The 21,545-nt window shown below is 43.4% G+C and overlaps 1 protein-coding gene across 1 annotated transcript in view; it reads left to right on the top strand.

Annotated features, from left to right (window-relative positions):
- The window catches only part of LOC306846272 (zinc finger SWIM domain-containing protein 5-like), a 47,098-nt gene that overhangs the window by 10,673 nt on the left and 14,880 nt on the right, over window positions 1–21,545 (top strand). The window contains exon 2 of the mRNA XM_079379521.1: window positions 20,210–20,566. Within this exon, the coding sequence (XP_079235647.1) occupies window positions 20,210–20,566 (357 nt within the window). The remainder of the gene's footprint in view (window positions 1–20,209; window positions 20,567–21,545) is intronic.

Below are 21,545 nucleotides of genomic sequence, written 5' to 3'. Positions count from 1 at the left end.
CCATCCCCATTCTCTCTGTCAATCATTACTCGCATTTGAGAGGCACAAAAAAATGATTTGGTTACTGAATAATACAAGGACTATTCATTAGACAGTCTTACATTTGTACGCCTATCTTGCGGACAGGACCACTTCTTTTTTTCAACATTAAAAATATATTCTTGATGAAATATTGATAACTCCTTTTTTCAAAGCAGGGTTTGCAGGAAGGCGTCACATGCCGGTCTTAGTGCCCTGGTAGGTGCACACAATATAAATATCAACGGTTTTCCGTCTCCCCCTCTCCCTGCCTACTGGCTTCTTTTTCAATATAGTCTAATGACAGGCCTCTGTTTCCCTGCAGTTGCTGTGCTGATATGGCCCATTAGAGGCACCGGTTTCTCGCAGGCAGCTGAGTGAACAGATGACTGCAGGAAAATGGTTGGAGGAGAGAGGGGGAAACGACAGAACTAAAAGGCAAATATGAAAGGCAGAGTAAATAACCAACCTGTCATCCCCTGCTCCCCAGCCACCCTCCTCTGGAGGGCAAGAGAGACATGTGAAAGAGCGAGCGAGAAAAAGAGAAGCACCTCATTAGTCTTCCCTGACTCTGGGACTGACAGTGAACACATTACTGCAGCAGCAGACATGCAAACATGCAGAGAGGGGGCTACCCCGTCCCCTCCCATCCGCTCGTATTCCAAACATGATTAATGCGCGCAACAGCCGCGGGGCTATACGTCTGGAGCGCTCCTCCCTGCGCTGGACGCTCTTGAGAGCCCCAGCCCTCGACATCCTCTCCGGGGTGCCCGCACCGTAGCTCCCTGCCAAACTCGCAGACGCGGTCTGGAAATGTAATTCACCATATCCTCCACAACCAGTGCTGTGGGACCCAGAAGTTTGACTTCTGCACTGTTCAGCAGAAATAACAGTTCAGATAATTGGTTTTAGTCTCTCGTAACCCCCAATAGTAGGCTACAGCAGCGGTGCAAGAATCAATTGATTCGCTCGGGGCTCCTTACATATTGAACGTAGGCGAATCGGGCTCCGTAGTGTGTGGGCAACCTGTGGTTTCCAGGTCATATTCGAGCACCTGACTTTGCCGAGGCCCAACGCAGAAGTCACGTGCTGGAAAGAAAAGAATGTGATGAATAGGCTTGGCTCTTGTATAGGCAGAGGGGGGAGAATATGTGTTCTTCAATGGGGGATTGTGGTACTTGTCATGGTGTAACAGGATCAGCGTGCCCTCCACCCTAGAACGGCAGAGGGCAGCCATTGTTAAGCTGCAGGAGAAAGGCAGTGGGGGCCGCCGACCCGGGCTGAGCTCGTCTTGTGGGGGTGATGTCCTCCGAGCCCTACACCAGAGATAAATGCAGAGGACACTTCTCCTGCCATTCTCAGAGGTCACTGGGGAAAACAAATAAAGCTCATCAGAGACAAGGAGAAGAGCAGGGAGTAAAAGTTTACAAAATTCAAAATCAAGTTTTTAACTTGTATGTCATCCTTGAGTAATGCACTTTCCAAGGGCATCTGTGATACCTTTCAGATAAACGCATCCGCCAGTACACCACAGTTACTTCTTAAGCATCTTGAAAGCAACTTGTCGGCCGTCTTTTGATTTTAAATTCAAATTTTTTTTGCCTAGTATAATTTCTCCTCAGAAGGAAGGAACACTAAGCACTTTTTGTGCTGTGGCAGCAGAATACGGTAGGCGGCATCAGAAAGTGTAAATCAGCGTTGAAAGCGCATTGCCTTATCTGCTGGATAAAACCAGCCTGCAACAATGGCATTAAAGCACAACTCATGAAAGCCGCAATTAAACACTATCTGATCTGATTCTGTTCGAAAGACATCTTTTTTTCTTCTACTTCTCTGTATAATGAACGCCCTCCACTTTGGTTGAAAGACATGGGACTGTCAGTATAATTGGGAAGTAATCCTGATAGAACCGAACAGAAACTTAGTTGCAGCCTAGCAATGGGTCGAAAGCAATCTGTAGAAAATGCAACCACAGTGCTGTAGTATTATTTACTATTACAATTTTTATTAATATTTTGCCTTTTAGTTATTTTTTTACATTTTCATTTAATTTTTTTAAGTAACTTCATTCTAGCTTTCGCAGTTTTTAATTATTTTTTGTTATTTCCGTGTTTTAAACTAAAAGAAAAATTAGCTATGGCAGCTACCTGCAATAAATTTTCTGTTTTTTTTCTGTACCACTTTTATTTTAAACACTGTTTAGAGCATAAGCTCTAAATTATATAATGACGCTAATGCTTGCAGCTCTTTATTTGTGAATCGTTTGTTTGCTCTCACCTTCCCTCATGTTGACTTCAGATATTGACATTGAGCCGGTGGTGCAGCATTACCTTCTTTATAAAACTATTACCATTCTAAAGATATTACAGAGTAATGGATTTGTCTTGCTGTATTTTGAGCTAGCCAATCTGGGCTTGTATTGAAGCACCCGGTGCACAATTTGTTTTCATCAGCTGTAAATGGTGGATCATTGTGGCCGTGACGTGAAAGCACAAAGACCAGCTAATGAAAGGCAATGGTTGTGGCCCTGGTCTCATCACCACTCACTGCGCTCATGGATGAAAACAGGTGTCCTCTTGGGGCTGGGGTTTCATTTAAAGAGGGATTTTAAAGGAATATTCATGACAGCTATCCTTCATCGGGTGCATGAAGGGATGGGGAAAAAAAGAAGAAGAGGGGGGGAGGGAGAAAACGTCAGTGGGATAAATCAACCAGTGATTGAAGAGGCCTGCCTGGGATAATTCAGTTTGATTGGAGTCTCGGTCTCTCATTACCATTCCAGTTTCAACAGGGAGACGCCCCTCAGTCCCCACTCCACCATGCTCATCTCTTTCTGAGGATGACAATGCCCTGGTGCAGGCGCTGAAATGAACAGGAGGTCTGATGGTTTAGCGTTACTATTCTGTGGTGCACAACATTGAGTCCACTTTTAACACCTCAGGCTTGTTTATTTTGTCACCGATTGGAAAATTGTATTCTTGTTGTGATGAAAAGGATCAGTTATTAGAGGCTATTTTCACGGTTTCTGGTTGAGTCATAGCATCTGGGGTCCGGAAAGTCTATGGCACAAATACAGACATTCAAAACCCTGTGTTTTAGCCTAGACAATACACCATTACAGTGAATCATAAGGCTTGGTGTTTACTTCTATTGCTTTGTAAAGGAACCTGGTTTCAATATGCTGCCTGCACAGGAAGCCAAGCTCATAATGCTTGTTCATGTACAGGCATCTATTTCCTTTGTGGCATCCTTGTGGCTGGAGACCACATCATCTTCACCTGTGTCATAGTTTCATACGATCTGGCCTCTTTTCGTTCCGTGTACCCAGTATAAAGGTTAGGATTATGTTCCGCTGCTTTCGCTTTATAGCGACTTCATTTCGCACCTGGCATGTCTGTAGTCACCATTTGCAATGTCTAACCTGTCTTGAACACTAGCTTGCATTGTCCTCTCAGATGGCGAAGCTAATTCTGCAGTCCTCGGTAAACTGAGGAGGTTAGTGCCACACTTGATTACAAAAGCCCAATCTTGGGAACTCCCTAAGGCTAAACAGCCATTGGACCGTGTCAACATGGCCCTTCAATTGTCCAATCCCACCCTCCACCCTTAGGCGCTAAATTTTAATCAATAAAAAAGTCTACCAATGCAGATCTTGTATTGCTATCATAAAAGGCTGATTTAGCTTAGCTTGTAGCCTCTTTTGTAGAGTACTAAAATACCTTTATGGTTACATCACTTACCCAGGATGCTGCAGGCCTCGACTACTGTCAAATTAAAACCAGCTTGAGTCGAAATAGTGATCTCTCATTCTATTCTTTATCCCTTTCATGTAGTTCCTGCTTTATTTCACTGCGTTTCAGCATGGCTGGAGTTGAAGGGGTTTCCCTCCTCTCCCTCGGGTGTCACAGTCTCTCGAAGTTCAGCCCGATTCAAATAGTGTGTGCATGTGTCATAAACACACCCCGGCTTTGAAGTCAATAGATCACCACAATGGACGGCTGCCTCTCAATTCCCCCAGTTGTAAACCTAGAAGCCTCTTTGTGCAACACACTGTCTTTCGGTTGAACTTCAAAGCGTGCAGTTTGCTTCGGTCATGGAATAATGTATTCCAATGTGATGTCCAGATGAAAGTGATGCAGATGCATGTGTGCACCTGCATATTGATGTCGTTCTCTAATACAGTATGCTTTATTTTAACACTGGAACTGAAGAGCATTTCTCGGGTTATTCTGAGTAAGTCCTGTAATCTGTAGCACAAGGGCGCCAAAACACTAGAGTATACATTGTGCCAGAGAATATGTATTCCTGCTTGATTTCAGACTTGCCCGGGTCTTTCTCAAAATATATCTTTTGCATTCTAGGGATGCACAATATATTTGGACCATTGTTCATTGGCCATAGGGCTGGGCGATATATCGAAGTGGTAAATCTCCATCACCTGCTTTTAAATGGAGCGGCATTTAATACACAGAGTCGTAGTTCACTGACAAGCTACGCAATATCGCTTTCATTATCGCAGATTAATCGCCTTCGATAATGAATGCGATATTGTCTAGCTTGTCTGTGATCTACGGCTCTGTGTATTAAATGCCACTCCATTTGAAAGCAGGTGATGGAGATTTACTGCTAATCATGGAACCGGCTTTACTGATGAGATGTGCATGATAATTGCGTTCGATATATCGCCCAGCCCTAATTGGCCAACATTACGCATTTGTCAATATGCTCCTTTCTTTCCCATTTTTTTACATTTAGATCTAGATTACCTGTGTCGTCATCGTCATGGAATAACTTAACACTGTTTGGCTGATGATACACGGGGAAACTTTTTGAGCAATGTTGCCAGGTAACTTTGGTTAATGTTGCTGGGCAACCAGGTGTGACACGGGGCCCACGACCGATTTAATGTATTCACATAGAAATTTGTTACAAATTCTCAGTTGGAAAATGCCCAAGCGACATTGCTCAAAAAGTTGCTCCGTGTATCAACAGCCTAAAATGTAATATTTACCTCATCTCAAAATTAATATCCATTTTTCATATTGTACAGTTTAATGCATAATGCCTAAATTCACTTGTAGCATTTAAAACAATGTAGCTTTTTTAAAATGTTTTATTTTAAATTAATTTAGACAAAATAATGTAGAATTTTAATGTGGGCCATTTATCATTTGTAGCTTAGTTTCCTTTGACGTACATTGATAAAGGGAGTGCTCTTTGTTTGATTTCTGTATATTCCCTTTAAGACAAGTCATGTCACTCGGCAGCCATCTTTGAAACGCCTCTCGGCCATCCAAGTGCAGCTCCTAGCTCTTTGAATGGGGAAACATCAAATTCTCCAATACTATTCCCTAAGCTTACGATTAAATTTCATATTTGGAATCACCAAAGAAATCTGATAACAACTGTATCATAAATATTGTTTCTTTTGCTCAAATAGCATTATAAAAAGCTTAATTTTCAGGCTAGATCAGCCAGTGTGCATGCACAGTCCTGAGCGCGCGTCTCAGAGCGCTGACTGTTTCTATAACAACCAGGACTTCTAACGGCAGCTGCGGGGACTTTACTGATTAGCGATTGGCTCTTTCGTTCAGAAGGTGGGGCTTCCTGCGATTGAGCAGCCATATTGAGTGTTGCATTTGTCCCATTTAAAACTATACGAGTGACATGTCTTGGGTATTCTATAATCTTTGATATATAACCCATGCACAATTTGATTTAAAGTTTTATTTTTCATGTTGGTTTTCACTGGACCTTTTTAAAGCAATGTTTACTTACAAATATTTGAAGGTCACATGCTTTTTTAATGTTATTTACTTGTTAAATTAGTTCATTTTGAATGATAACAATAATTATATAAAAGGTTAAATATTTCCAGCTGTTTTTGCTATGATACCAAAATTACCCATATTGGTATCAACTATGGAAATTTTGCTTTAGGAAAACATTGTGTTTCCTTCGGTCTAGTGCTCCATTAGAACCTGTTGTTCTAATGTGTAACAGTACCAGCATCCATGAGACCTTCTTGACAGGTGCCCTGAGATGCTCAAAAGATTTGCCTTGTCTGTCTTGGTTGAGAAATGTTTTTTCCCAGTCTGTGCTGATTAGACAGAAAAGACAGCCCCCCCCCCCCCCCCCCCCCCCCCCATTCTTCCATTAATATTTCTTTTCCAAGCCTCCTTCCTTGCATTATTAACGAGCCCTCCCCCAATTAAGATGGATGAGACTGCTCTTGAGGGTATTTGTTCAGGTAAGATCTCTGATTAGCATATCTGATGAATCTGCCTTCATGCACTGATTAAAACCTTCCTCTTTCCCTGGGGCAACTTTAAATAAAGAGATGCTCAAATGAGGACCCCCACACATACTGCTAAGACAAACCACATCAGACCATGCTACAGTGACAGTTTCATTGTCTGTATCCCTGCTATGCCCGATCCCCATACTGTTTCCTTCTTTCTTTAAGCTTCCTTCGGACCACAAAACCTGCTTGTCATGCATTCCCTTTATTGTTAGGGCATATATAACAGGATTAGCCCTAACAGAATGTATGAGAAACATTGCTAAAAGAATCCAAGTTAAGAAATAGTTAAAGGAGCTATGCTTGCTTAAACTTGTAAATGTAGCTGATTAACTGAAGCAAGCACTCACAATGACAATCTATAGGCTCCATTTCTGAAACACTGAAGCCTAGTCTCAAGGACAGGAAAAAGCAGCCCAATGAAGATTCATGCCCGCGACCCTAAGGTCCAGAGTCCAGTGTCATGGTCATAACTCATGTGCTGTCCGCATAATACGAGCGAGATCGAGAGTAATGAGCTGTGTTGAACACCCTAGCTACAGCACAGATGGGACTTTGCTTGGACATGTCAAACACAATGGAGTGGAGCATGTTGGGATAGAGTGCTGAGGCTGTTTGCATCAGTACAAGGCTTTTGCTTTGTAGTTTTTAATGTTTTAGGCTGTAGCTGTGCAATTTCATAGACCATTCGCACCTGGATTTGAGCATTTGGCTGTCACCCCCGCCTTTCCTGAACATGCCGATCTTGTCTCTCTCAGCACTGCGGCAGTCGGGAAGATCTAGGGAGCTGCCTTGTTTTATGAGGTTGTGAGGCTGTTCGGTCCACTTGCCTCTGAGGTCATGCAAATAAAGCCCTGACGGAGAGGAACCTCATGCTGCTAGCTCTCCGGCACCTGCTCCCAGCCTTGGGAGACAGACTGCAACGGTGTCTGCTGCAGCCGGCTTGGCAGGATCATCTGTAACACACTGTATTTTTGTGTTATTCTGCAGTTACGATGGGAAGATCTTGGATGGGCTTATTTTTGTGCACCTGGATCAGCACTTGGGAGAGGGGAAGCTGTAGCTGTAGCGTTGCTTGTACTGGTTTGTGAAGGCATATCGATTGATACTGTTGTCACATTTTTATATTCAAGTGCCAGTTTGATTTCAAATATCTGCTGATGTTTCCAACTCCAGGTGTGTAAAGGTAGCTCCTCTGATGTTTCCTTACTGTCAGAGAAAATATGTGCATATTAGGGATGCACTACATTACAATGCGGCCGATAAGATAAGCTGCTAATCATTTTAATGTGCTGTTAACTGGTAAATTCAGATATGCATATGTTTCATTTTGAAATTTCTCAGGGATGCATGTCATGTGCGGAAGAACAGATCTGCTGCAACCTCTGTTACATCATGACTTACTGATTTAAAAGAAACTGGTAAATTGATAATATAGTAGAGATATGTTTTGCATTTCTACCTCAAATTATTGACATTGTTAGATCCATGGTAGCCTCATCGATATTTTCCTCCTCCTTCCACCTATTCTTTAATGAGTCTACCCGTTTTCTCAATGTTAACTGTTCTTTACGCTCAAGTAGATATTATTTGATCCAAGCACCATGGCTCATCCTCTAGAGAGAGTCTCATCGGACCTCTATCCATACTCTGGTAATAGAATTGCCATCACCCCTGGAAGAGACCTCAAGCCTGGTTCCTACATCTCCTCCCTCAGCTCCCTACTCTCGTTCTTTTACTTTACTCCCTCCTCCATTGTAATACTGGAGTTTGGCTCTGTGCCCGGTTTTCTCCATTGATGTCTTCCTCCCTCCCTCCCTCCTCCTGCTGTCCTTTCCTCTCTGTGAAGTCCACACACTCCGCTCTTTGTGGCTGCAGTAAAGGAGGCAGCGTGCCCGTGGAATTCAAGTAACGCATTCCACTGGATACCCCTCCTCTGCCTCGCACGCACATTAAAACCCTCCTGTTGCCACCCAGTGCTGTGCCAGTTGTGTGTGTGGGTCATTATGTTTGGCGCGTGGCCCTAGATGGGGTGTCCTGCCACCCCTCACCCCCTGCCTGATTCCGTCAGGCCTTGGCAGATGCCTCCTGCTGACTCAGGATCCCTTGTTTGTATGAGCTGCATTGCTGGATTGACTGCTTCCATTCCAGCCTGTCACACTGAACAGGTCGATAAAACTATCATCTCCTTCTCTTTTATGTTCTAGCATTGTTGATTTTCTTTGCACATACTCACATCCGCAAAGCAGTTATTTTGAGAAAAGACGGACATTTAATCTGGTGGTGGGATGTGCTTCCGGGATTCCATTTCATAAGCTTTCTATCTGAGATCCGTCTGAACAGATCCTCTGGTAGGGCAGCACCTCCTCAGCTTACCTCATGGGATAAAAGAACCTTTCACAGCTGGGTTTCCACTTTACTAAAGCTCAGGAAAGATATCTATACTTAAGTACAAAAAACATTATGGATCGTACACCAACATACAAAACTCTCTGATAGTGCTAGAGTGCGAGCAGTGTAATGGGAAACCCCAAAGAGTGGCATTTTTGTGTGGGGTGTACAGAATTTCATCCTCCCTCATGGCGGTCAAGAGAAGGGGCCAGAATGCTTTGGTTTAGGAGTTTGTTTTATGTTTGTTGTTGCTAGAGTGCCCACGGTTCGTCTAAAGGTCTGCTAGACCCTGCTGGGTCCTCTAATCTCAGGCGGTGAAGAAAGACCCTTCACTTTCCATCAGAGTGCTGCTGGAGCAGGCCAGAGAAAGGTGCCAGCTGTCTCCATCCGGTTTATCCTTCACATTCACAATTTGAATGAGAGAGAGATGTTTTTTTTTGGTCCTGCAAACCACATTTGTGTTTCTCTGCTCTGGAGTTGATGGATGTTCAGGGCTTCCAGAGGCCTTGCCTCTACCTGGTAAGGTGGGTTTTTCCAGCTTGCCTGTGGCGGTGCCAAGTTTCGAAGGGTCCAGCTGGCACAAGCAAAGCCCTTTGTTTTACTGCGCTCTGCATTCAGCCCCAGTCGCACAATGTTTTGTCATTGGCCTGAGTAGGTATGCGATGGCAACGACCTTGGCAAAAGAGCGAGGTGACAAACGCTGTATTGTGCGAGCTGTAATTGTTGCCTGTGCATGTAGATACTGCATCATGATAGTTTTATTCTCGTTCAACAATGCTGAACGTCTCTATACGTGCTTTGAATTCTCCATGCTTTCTGACATTTGCTGTTGTGTTTTTGAACAGCAGGGCACGTCTGCAGAGTTTGGCGAACTTCTTGAGAGACCACAAGTACCTTATTGGCCAGCTTTCTCACAGAGACCTTCCTTTGGTTGCCCTCTCCAACAGGAACAGAGGGTGATTTATGAATATTCATGCAGCTGTCCTTGGTTACTAAAAGCAGTGCTTAAATCTACATAATTTGTGTTTAAGTGCCTTTCAGATGGCCTTTTCCTTTTTTGACACTCTCAAGAAAAGGAGCCATACTTAGTAATCAAGCTGCCATTGTAGAATGGATCCTAACAGTCGAAAAGCTACTCAGATATTCTGGCTAAAAGCAGCCAAAGGCTGTTTTTAAATCACTTGTGTCAGTGTCCAGTCACACAAAGCCTGAATGAAGAGCAATTGTGCATTGTCAAAGCTTTGGAGAAAATATGAAGGTGTTGAAATGCTTTTTTCCGATTAGTCATCTATGGAATAGTTGTTTGTCTGCATTGATAATATACAATGTATTTCACCTGATTCTGTGGAACTGTTAGTGCCCTGACCATTTGTGTCTCTCCTGGCTTGCTGTAGAGAGGTTGTCATTGGTGAGCTGCTCTTTTGAGAGCTTCAGGGCTGTTTTCATGAATGGGTATCTGGCAATAGGCCTTTTCTTTGTACACAGAGCCCAGCCAAAGTGCATTGTGTTGTATTGTTTACAGAGCATTTCCTATTATTCTAAATGCGAGCGCATGTGAATGTCAATGAAAACCTATAAACAGCCCAGTCTGAAATAAGCTGGTTTTACTTATTTGGGATGAATATTTTAGTTTTTCCTAAATGAGGGGGCATTTAAGGAGGTGGTCAGCAGTCCCTCCCTTTTTATTTTAATATGGCAGTGTACTTGCACACCTGAACTAAACAATGAGTTTAATGTGATTTTATTCAGTCACATTGAACTTAATGCAGTAGTAGCAGCTCTGTCTTGATCAACTTGCTTTATTGAATTAGAGGATGTGATAAAACTTTATTTAAATATATTTATTAAATATTTTATTATCATTATTATTTAATTAGAAATGTTTAATTTTAGCCTTTTCTCTAATGTTGATCGTTTGTCCCCAAACTGGGAAAAGCATAGTCACATACCCCCTTTCCACCAGCTGGAACCAGGTGCTAGTTCAGAGCCAGTGCTGTAGCCGGTTCTTAGTTGGTTCGACTGGCGAGCCCTTTAAGAACCGGTTGCTTTTCCACAGGCTAGAGAGCCAATACAGAGCCAGGTCTTACGTCACAATACGTTTCATGTTACGGTTCACTAGCGCGGCACAGCAGGCTTGTTCGAGGTGCATCAGCGCCACGCAGACCGATCGATCGATCGGCACACAACACACTAAAGCACCGCGAGAGCGATCCAAAAGCATAAAGAGCCGTCTGCTTTCCAGTCGCTCCTGCAGCACCCTGATGCCTCGCACCGACCGGTCCGCGCAGTGCCGATCCATCCCAAACAAGCCTAAACAAACTATCAGCAATGGCGGACGTTGCATTGCTATTGATGTTCATGGCTTTGCGAACCTACATCGGCATCCAAACATGGCGAATCAAACGTGTTCGCGTTTAGCTGCTATTTCAAATATGGCAGTCCAAGTTTCTGTTCGTCTTGTTGGTCACGGTAACCCCGCCCCCAGCCCCTGACGCAAGCTGTTCTTCCTTCTAGCCCAGCAATGTTTTGGTGCTACTTACAAACTGCTTTTCCTGGTTCGGAGCTGGTGCTTTGGGTGTCGAAAAACAAAGAACCAGTTTGAAACTAGGCTCTGGCTCCGAACCAGCACTGGAACTGCCTTGGTGGAAAAGGGGTAACAGTGCACCAGGGGCAACCATTCTGCACTTACAAAAGGACATTGTCTCGCTTTGAGAGAACACCATTGCACTCCAGGCCCCTTGGGTGCTGGAGTTTGTGCTGGCAGCAGTGTCCCTACTCTACATTCTGTCCGTTCCTGTCCTCCTCTCCTCTCAGTCTGGGCCGGCGAACTCCCAGCAGCGGTGGTCGCACAGGACCCTGCTTCCAAGCTGACGCCTGCTAACTGCTGCTGGTTCTTTGTGGGCAACAATGGTAGGCCAGGCCCCAGCCTGAGGCCTAGACAGACCCGTCGACAACAAAGGGGGCCTGTGAATCAGAGGCCCAGTGGGCAGCCGGTGCAGGGGGAATAAAGCAGGTCAGGGCCAGATTAAGAGAGCTGAGGGGAACACAGTGCAGGGCTAACGGGTGCATGCCAGCTCAAAAGGCACTCCTGAGAGAGACTGAGGGAGGGAGGCTGCAGACAATGGGCAGTTTAAGGAGGAGGTGGGGGGATAGTTGGAGGAGCGTTTGTAATTAGAGATGCTGCCATTGGTGCCTCAGCTGATTCCTTAGCTGTGCACACCTTCAGGGTCTCATCATCGTAATGCATGCAAAAGCTAAGCCAGAAGAGCTTGTCGAGAACGATTCCATTGTGTTTGCATTCCCCCTCCCTTGTTTTTTTTGTCCTTGTCCATATGCTTAGTTTGGTTTGATGAGCATTGTCTGCAGGACATTGTAGGGAAGGGCTCATTAGAAGTGGAGTTTTCACACTATTTAATGGAAAACTCAAAAGATAATATGGTTTGCTTTTCTCAGCACAATTAAGGCCTCTTTATTTAGCAGTAAATTGAAATAATCATTCTTGACTGAAACCAAAATTTGGGAAGCCTTAAATGCCTTAAACACTCATTTTAATTTTTGTTTGGAATAATGAAACAAATCCTGTTAATTACTATAATTTAACTTGTTAGTTGTATAGTTTCACTTTTCACTTGATTTCACTTGTTCTTCATTCAGGCAGCCTTCCAAATAGCATCTACGCTCCAACAACGTTTTTTTAAAAAGTATTGTGTAATTTTTTATTTATTTTTTTACTCAAATTGATGTAACAAATGAGTTTTGGCTAATAAAATCACTATAAATCTTGTTAAGAATATGCAGTTGTTTTTTTTCAGGAAAGTTGGCAGGTTGTTAAGTAACAGTTTCTTTGTCTTCTCAAATGAGAGACAGTCTTCTCATGTCTTAGATGAGATGTTGCACTAAATGGCCCCACATGGGAAAATGCATTCTTTATTAATACGCTAAACCAAGAGAGCGATCACTTCAGGGTATAGGGACTTGTACAACTAGGAAACACAAATATGAAATGATTTTGAAATTTTTGTTCTGCTATTAGGCGTTAAAGATTTGTTCACATTTTTGTCTGAAATATCAGTGCATCCCTGCTTTATATGAGAGAGAGGGAAGAATAGTTCAGTTTAGAAGGCAGCAGGAGAGGAAGGAAATGCAGGCGAGGTATTGCTGCTGGGACAAGCCCAGAGTACATATTGACATTTTCTTACCTTGTAGATGAAAACACAAAGCACACAACAGATGTGAGCTTATTGGTCCTCAGAAGTTTTTTTTTCCATTTTTTTTATCTGATACTGGTTTTACAGCTGCAGGGCAAACTGAAGTCATACCTCCTCGTAGGAAACGGTTTAAGATGGAATGCCGTGGGAGAGCAAAAAAGAGTCTTGTCGCTGAGAGGCCTACATGAGTTACGCGCAAAGCCGTTTCCTCAGTCAATCGGTTTTCATTCCTTTCTTAGTATTGATTGGGGATTTTTTTTTTTTTTTTTTTGAATGGATGAGTCATGAAATATAAACTTCTTAAAGCATTATCTATCGGTGCAGGCTATGCTTCTAGTGTGGGAGAGAGCTCAAAAGAGCCATTGTGTCCAGCAGACTGCAGCTTGTCAATTGCAGGCCAGCAGATGGTTTGTACATGTTCGCATATTAAACACAACCAAGTCTGCATTTAGGGAAATGAGCGGTAAAAGGCCAAAGTGCCGCAGAAAGTCTTGGAGGGCACATGCTGATGCACAAGGACTGATGGTGGTTGGCTGTTCACAAACAATCCATCAGTGATCAGGGAATGTGCAGGCCGGTGACCTTTCCTAGCTGTCAGATTGTCTTATACATGCAGACTGCTCACAAAACAATACCAGAACTCTGCTATCTATTCATGCACAGTGTCTGGATGAGACTTGATACTGACTGGAGTTTAATAAAATGGCTTATTTTGCATGAGACAGGTATTGTTTGATAATCTTTTCAATTCATCCAGCAAAAGAAAACGCAACATTGTCTTTGAGCGTCATTCTTTTGCGTCACGTGTTTGGGAGGCATATTTGCTTTCTTTTATAGCATCTGCACAAAGACAAGAACAGCTCAAGAATTACAATCTTGTGCGCTTGGCGTACCGCACACGGTTTTGGAGAAGCATGCTTTCCCTATTGAGCAGGCGAATGAAAATGTATGCATATTCAGCTTTTTTAGATGCAATAGAAGAAAACCTTGAACAGAAATAACAATGAAAGGATATCCCCCGCCTCTCTTTCCACACCGCATGGGTTTCACTTCAAGTGCATCTGCTTTTATCTCAAGCAGGACATCTGGTTGTGCTTATGGCCTGTCCAAAAGTGCGATTCATCTCCTCCTTTTCGCCCCGTTTGCCTTCAAATTCATCCGCCTCTCCGGCTTGTTTTCAGCCTTCGCCGGGTGAATTATCTGAGAATAAAGGCTCTTCAGCCAGGCCTAGTTTGCATCAGATGCTAAATTGTTGGTTTTGAACTACCCGGCGCTGTATGATTAGCCCAGCTTTAATTTCCCCCCTTCAATTCATTCACAATGTGCATGGCTCCGTCTAATGGAGACCACATACTCCTCTCCGGGTCTTATCTGCTATTCCATGGACGTCAGACCTGCTGCTCGGCGCTAGCCCGCTGAAAGGGATGCTGATTGAGCCCCGCGCGCCTCTTTCTCGAGCTTCACAATTCGGTGGATCAGAAATCAATTATGTGTGATCGTGACAAATGACTTGGGGGGGCTGCTGTTTGAGGGACATCACAAATGAATCAATCAAGCCTTTATCAGGGCAGATAGAAGCCCCTGTGCATGCTCTGAATGTGTGTGCCTGTGCATATGCATGTCTGTTGTGTGCAGATATATGGGTGGGGGGAGCTAGGATGCTGATGCGGTGTTAACCATATTGCTGCTGGGACAGATGGAAGATGGAGAGGAGGGGAGGGAAAGGGCGGGAGGGGGGAGGCTCTAGTGCATGCAGCGTTGGCCCGGTGCCTGCCGTACAGGACCCCGTTTGGCCTCCACGGCTGATTAGAGGTTAATGGTTTAAGAGTGTGTGGGGACTCGGCCGTGATTGGCCGAAAGGCTCTCAAGTGGGTGTGTCCGAGGGGTGGCAGATGGCATGGATAGAGTGAGGCTACGAGTAAATGAATGAAAGAGGGGGACTCCTCTCCTGTTCCCTGATCAGTGGCCATTGCAGCGGTGTGAGCTCCCCCTATATGCCTCCCTCCCCAACAGATGGCCTTTGGAGCTCAGTGGCTAAAATGACTCCGAAAGCTCAGGCTGGATGAGCGTGCATTAGCGGGCATCGCCAGCGGATTAATTCTGACTGTTACACATACACAGAGAATCGTAACGTGGCCAGCTGACTCTGTTGTGTCGTGATGATGCCACGAAGCTTGGCGCTGCGATTAGAGGCGGCCCAATTGGGGTAGTTTCCTGAGAGAAAACAGTCTCCTGTCATATGGATGGCGACACGGAAGCCCGCAATCCTTTCCCAGAGATGCGGTACTCGCATACTTCACCCAAACTCTGTGTAAGAACATCAATTTGAAGTTACTTTTGAAGGTTTTTGTTTGCATCTCATGCATGAGCAAAGGAAGCACATCTGTTTTTAGCACTTTTTCTGCCGTTAGAGTTTGGTTTGATGTTCTAGTTTCTTCTACGTTGTCTCTCACCTAGTTTCCTTTGCTGGCAGTTTAAAGTTCACATTATTAAGAGTTTGGCTATTGTATGTCTGTTATTGCTTTTTATAGTATATTTTGGTGGTGAAATGGCATAAAAAATACCTCTTCCATCTTATGATAATCATTTCAATTCTATGAGAATAGCAATATCCACACCTTAACTATTGGAATAACATCCCAGAACAACATTGACAATCCCTGTTTTAAAATCCCCTTTCTCATATCAGGCTGTTCTGAGATTCCTGTCAGAATGACATAGTTCTGCACAGACCACTCCCACGATAGTTGACTGACAAGGCCGTCTTACCTTAGACCTGCCCTGAGTGAGCTGAGAGCTGTCCGCCATTGTATCGACTCCGGTGCAGGGGAAGAGAAGACTGTCTCCATTTAAGCGATTGAGGTGTTTTGTTGTTGGATGTAATAATGAACATAGCAGTCGTCATTTACTCCCAACATCTGAGCCTCTGAAGACACTTTTGTAAGGATTGTTACTTTAGTTTTGAAGGGAATGAGCCGATCCCGATCTACCTAAATGCATCTATGTTCCCGCGAATCATTTGTGATTCAGCCTCACCTACAGAAGAAGCGAGTATAAGGGTTTTTTATGAATCTTTGCTAATTGCTTTTCTTAATAATGTGCTAGTTAGCCAGTTTCGTGGCTGAGGTTTACAGTCTGCTCGTCACTACTCGGAAGAAAGGGGCGAGGTTAGCAGAGCTGATTAGCATTTAAAGCAACATGGACTAAAAAACAGCTTGCTGAAAACAGAGCTGATATTGACAGTGTTTTTTTACACTACCATTGAGAAATTTTAACCAAAGTATGTTATAGTCTTTTCATTAAAACCCTAAAGAACGGCTCAGGTTACGCATGTAACCCTGGTTCCCTGAAGGGAACGAGACGCTGCATCTCGTAACTTGTGGAAAATGGGCATCCGATGACCCCTTTAAAGAATGAGCATTTAAACCAACAGACAACATAATTGTTTTACGGTGCGTTGGTATGGACGCTAATTAGGCTTGCTGCGATAGTTGGTGGTGATACCGGTGTTAAGCCCTAACACCGGTTATGTAACTTGCCCACTGCGGCGCACCGCCCATCACTGTTTTGAATTTTTTTTTTTTTATAGTAATAAAAATCATTTCGTTCAGTTAGAGAACAGACACTACCATTAAAAACTGAATGCGACTGCTCAATGCAGCGTGCCGAATGACAGTCGCATCACAGATCAGATTTCATTTATCACATGAAGTGAGTCGAGCTGACCGACAAGAAGAGTGAGATGAGACAGACAAGAAGACAGCAGAAGATTTAATTTCGAAATGAAATGCAAAAGCACCTGTTTGGCAATATTTTGGATTTTGAAAAGCCTGTTGACATTTGCCGTTTATCTAAGGTGATTTTGGACGTTTTTGTAAACATTTGTTTCTTATTTAATTGTTTCCACAATGTTTGCTGTTTTTTATTTTATTTAAACTTTGTGTTATTTATTTATTTGTTTTATTTGACATCAAGGTGTATGCCGTGACTCCAAGCTTTTTTATTCGCTTTGCTAATAAACGGCTACGTTTCTATTTATTTGGTTCCACATTGTTTGCTGATTTTATTTTATTTTTTTTAATATACCTATTTAAACTTGAAGTTATTTGTTATTTTATATTAGGCATAGCCTATAGCATGGTGTATTTTTATTCGTTTTGTTATGAAAAGTTCTATGATTTATATATAGGCTAAGTGAGTTTGACATTGTATGTTGTTGTTGCTTGAATTGATGCCGAATTGCCGCTAATTTTAAAGTGAAAGTAAAATGTGTACCCGGCTATTTAAAAGCGAAGGAAAGCGAGAAAAAGAGGGAACCCCCCCCACGCTGATACCAGTATTATCGGTGTTGTTACCCGTCGATTAACCGGTGGAGAAATTTCCTCACCGTCACAACCCTAATGCTAATATAGTTATGGTTAAAATTATTGTTCTTGGCGTGAATGGACCTTAAACCTTCTGTACAGTTTAGCAGGCCTCTGAAAAATGAGAAAATCATCTGTTGTGCCTGGTGCGGACACAGCAAACACGCTCAAGAGTTTCTTTGTGTGGTTAGAATGACTGATATTAACTACAGCAGTGTCATTATTTCTTCTAGATGACGTTGCATGGCTCATTTTGACTGACAACGGCACTCCATCTGCTTATGACAGCCATCCTTGCTCCATTTCCCAGCACAGTTCATTTTTCTCTCTTTATCTGTCCCCCTTCCTCTCACCCAGGTAGAAAATGATCGAAAAGCCTCTAAAGGTGGGGGGAGGGTCCGATCTATCCTTGTACCATGATGGAGGTTAGCCTGAAAAGAGCAGTTGTGGAGAGCATGGTGGAGCAGCATTCAGTGCTGCATCTGAGCAACAAAAGGCCTGGTGGAGAGGGTGGGGGGGGGCTAGCAATATGAGAGAGAGAATAAAAAGACAAGGAGTGCTCTTCATGTCCATCAGTAGCAGATGCGTGCTCTCGCCAATGCAACCCGTCACATGAGCCTATGGGCTCATCTGCTCTTCCATAACCTCACCGACCGACCACGTCATAGATGCCCGTCATGGCCGATCCTAACACGTCATGCAGAAATCCACTGTCACTGATCAGCACATTTTGTAATAGCTGTTCTTACTAAGGCTGCTGTTGTTGTTGTTGTTATTATTGGTACTATTACGATATTTAAACAAAACCTGAAATGTGAGCATTAAATTTCAGTGTATAAGGGTGACTGTTTGTACTGTAGACATGAATGAGACTCTTATTCTCTCTCTTTTATATTTCCCTGTTTCTTTGTCTCTTACTCTTTATTATGAACATAAAAGCCCCAAGTCATCAAAAGCCGATTTTGTATCTGATAAAGGATGAAACACAGGCGGAGTGGACTCGGATAGCACAGGACAGCAGAATGACTCCTCTTAAAAGCAGCTGGGAAATGTGCTTATTTCAGCCACCATTACCGTTAAACATTATCATTGTAGGGAGGCTCGCTCGGCTCCATTTGATACTGGGTGGGATGTGTCCTTCATGTGACTAATGCGACTCGGCCGTCGGAAAGATCAAGCAAACTGATGGTGACAGCCAGTTCAAATTCAGGCCTGTTTAGTCTCAACTGTAGTTTTTGCAGTCCAAGATAATGCATGATCTGATAATGCAAAGGTTCACATGAAGGCACCCTCATTTACTAGGGCATTTTTGAAATGTAAAACAATTCAGTCTTTGCATACGTTGTGGTAGGCAAGATGATCCATTGTTTGCCTTGCAAACATGCATTAGGCCTAACACGTTTGAAGTTTTTGCCCCCAAAAAAATTACCATAAAACCCTTCCATACGTCATGTTTTGCAAACAGGATCAGTCTTATAGCACGCCTGCAATCGATGCCTCAGAGCTGCGCTAGCTTCATAAAGAAACATCAGTTGTGGCACGATGAAAATGCACGGTTTGATCATTCTTGCCGTCCGTAGTCCTTAAAAGAAAAATGAACCTTATAAATGCACCCCCTTCTTACACACTCCTGTGGACATTTGTCTCTCTAAACAAATTCACTTTGAACTCTGCATTGTGCCAAAAGTAATTTGCAACACATAGGGGTACTCCCTCTCCTTTTCTGTCTTTTATCAAAATGAAAACAGACATCACCATAAACTCTCCCTTAATCAGATGGCTCTGTTGTGTTGGCTGTGCCTGAAAGGGTTTGGCAGTAAATTGGACGTCGGATTTCTTTTCTCCAAAATCTCAGGGCTGAGGAGGGGGCCGACTTCTCAGAAGAACTCGTCTGGAAAAGCCTTTTGTGGGATTTGGCAAGGGAACAGCCGGCTTTGCTCATGCTTATTAGGCACCCCTGTCGCACCAGCCGAACCCTAGAATTAATTGTGATGAGTGCGGTTGTCTGTTTCCCTGCACATGTGTGTATACATGTGGGCGCATGTAAAGACACCTTCTAGCTCTGGTGCAATTTGTTCTCGTCATGGAGGCTTTATTCATCAGCTGGACACATTTCTGGGCATATGGGGTGGTAACGAATGTGACTTGCCCTGCCTGTTCCTGTCGACAGCCTGTTCCTTGAATCATTTCAGCTGTTGACTCTGCAAGGATACATGGGATCCTGATTCTGTCACTTGTAAGCGTGCATAGAGCTTTGAGATTCATATGATCTCTGAACCCATGTAGTTTCCTGGGCATTGTGATGAACGGCTCTATTGCAATGGTTTAGAGTGATACAGTAATTCTAGTCCCCCAACCCCCTTCCTTTGGCTTCCATTATTAATAATTTAAGGGTCAAAGTGAAGAATGAGCCCTCCTATTGGCCACAAAGACATGCGTACAGTCTTTCTTCCTTCATGCTTTTAGTTATTTGGTTCTCTAGGACGTTGCAGATCAAATAATCGTCTAATGTAATCATCTCCAAAAAAGGCTTTAGACAGGTATCTTCATATATTTTGGAAATTTTGAGTAAAGTTATGGATTTTTAATGACATGTCAAGGACCAATTTCCTATAGGGCTCTACTGTAGCACGATCTACTAGGATTTGGAGATAGCACTCTGCAATTGGATAGCATCTCACATATCTTGCGGTTTGGTAACCACTAGCTACCAAACTATTCTCTTGTACAGTCAAACAATCAGATGTGGATGTGGTAGCAACCTAATTTACTTTTACCCATTCCTGTTACCAATCTTGACTTACAACCTCTAGATCCATTTACGTTCACGCAGTTAGCTAGAGAATTGTTTAGGACCACTGAAAGACATATGCTACTCAGATGTCATTATTAACTTCAACTTTTTCTCTCTGCTTCTTCTTACGCAGGTTTTCACCTCAGTGGCACAGTCACAGAGCCGGCAACGCAATCCGAGCCAGAGACAACACATAAGGTGGCCATCAGCTTCGACCGCTGTAAGATCACGTCAGTAACATGCGGCTGTGGCAACCGAGACATCTTCTATTGCGCACACGTGGTGGCGCTGTCCTTATACCGCATCCGCAAACCCGAGCAAGTCAAACTGCGGCTGCCCATCTCAGAGACACTCTTCCAGATGAACAGAGACCAGCTGCAAAAGCTGGTGCAGTACCTTATCACAGCCCACCACACAGAAGTGCTGCCCACCGCCCAAAAACTGGCAGATGAAATCCTGTCCTCCAACTCTGAGATCAACCAAGTACATGGTGAGCAGCATAAACGAAGAGTCACATGTTTCCACCCTTTTGAAAGCTTTATTCAACACATTGTATAAATACCACCTCTTCCTGGTCGTTTATCCAAGGAGCCTCCGAAACCAGGAAGTCCATCCTCTTGCCCTCTAACCTTGTTTTAAATAGGAATGAAGGGGTCAGGCAGAAGCCACTTATCAATGTTTAATCAGTGGCTACACTTTGAATCCGGAATGTGCAGAATGTGTTAACCTGCCAAGATGTTGGATCAAAAGTGCAAAAGGACACCTACGTTGGAGGCCTGCTTATACAAGGACACACAGCATCTTCTGTTTATAGCAGTTTGCACCTCACTAGCCCATTGCAGCCATTATAAAGCCATTAAGTACACTAATAATTTACTATTATGCTGAATAGGGTTACAGTCTACCGCAATCTAAAGCATTACAACAAGCGCTCTTATTTCAAAGCACTTTACATCCAGCACAGCTGGCTCCATAGATATCCTGTACATTGTAGATATGGACGTAGTATATAACACCAATGCTTATGTCACACACTGATGATAATCTACTGTATGAAAGTTATTATTGCTCCCCTAAGTCCACCCAAGCCTTTTAAGAGCTAATCTCTAACTCAAGATGGATCTTCTTATCATATAACAAATGCCAAGGACAGGGAAACGTGCAAGCAAAGCAAAATCAACCGTTCCATTTCCATATATAGCGTTTATATACGTTTAATACCCACAGGGGGACCCAAAGGGGACCAATAGGCAGATCAACTCTCTGTGCAGTGTGTATATGAAGCAGCTTCATGGTGTCTTTAAGTGGAATTCAATAGGGCTGAATGTGCTGATGTGTTTTGTTCTGCAATGGGGGGGTTGTAAACCTAAAGTGCATCGACATATTGGAAATACAGTAAGACCTTCCTCAGATAAAGTGATTGCCTCTAATGCATTTGGCTTTTCTACCTTTTTTTTTCTTTTGCAAAT

This window comes from Barbus barbus (assembly GCF_936440315.1).
Source record: "Barbus barbus genome assembly, chromosome: 26".
NCBI classification, from domain to species: domain Eukaryota; kingdom Metazoa; phylum Chordata; class Actinopteri; order Cypriniformes; family Cyprinidae; genus Barbus; species Barbus barbus.
Note: the sequence above shows the minus strand (reverse complement) of the source record. Positions and strands in the feature narration are given on the sequence as shown.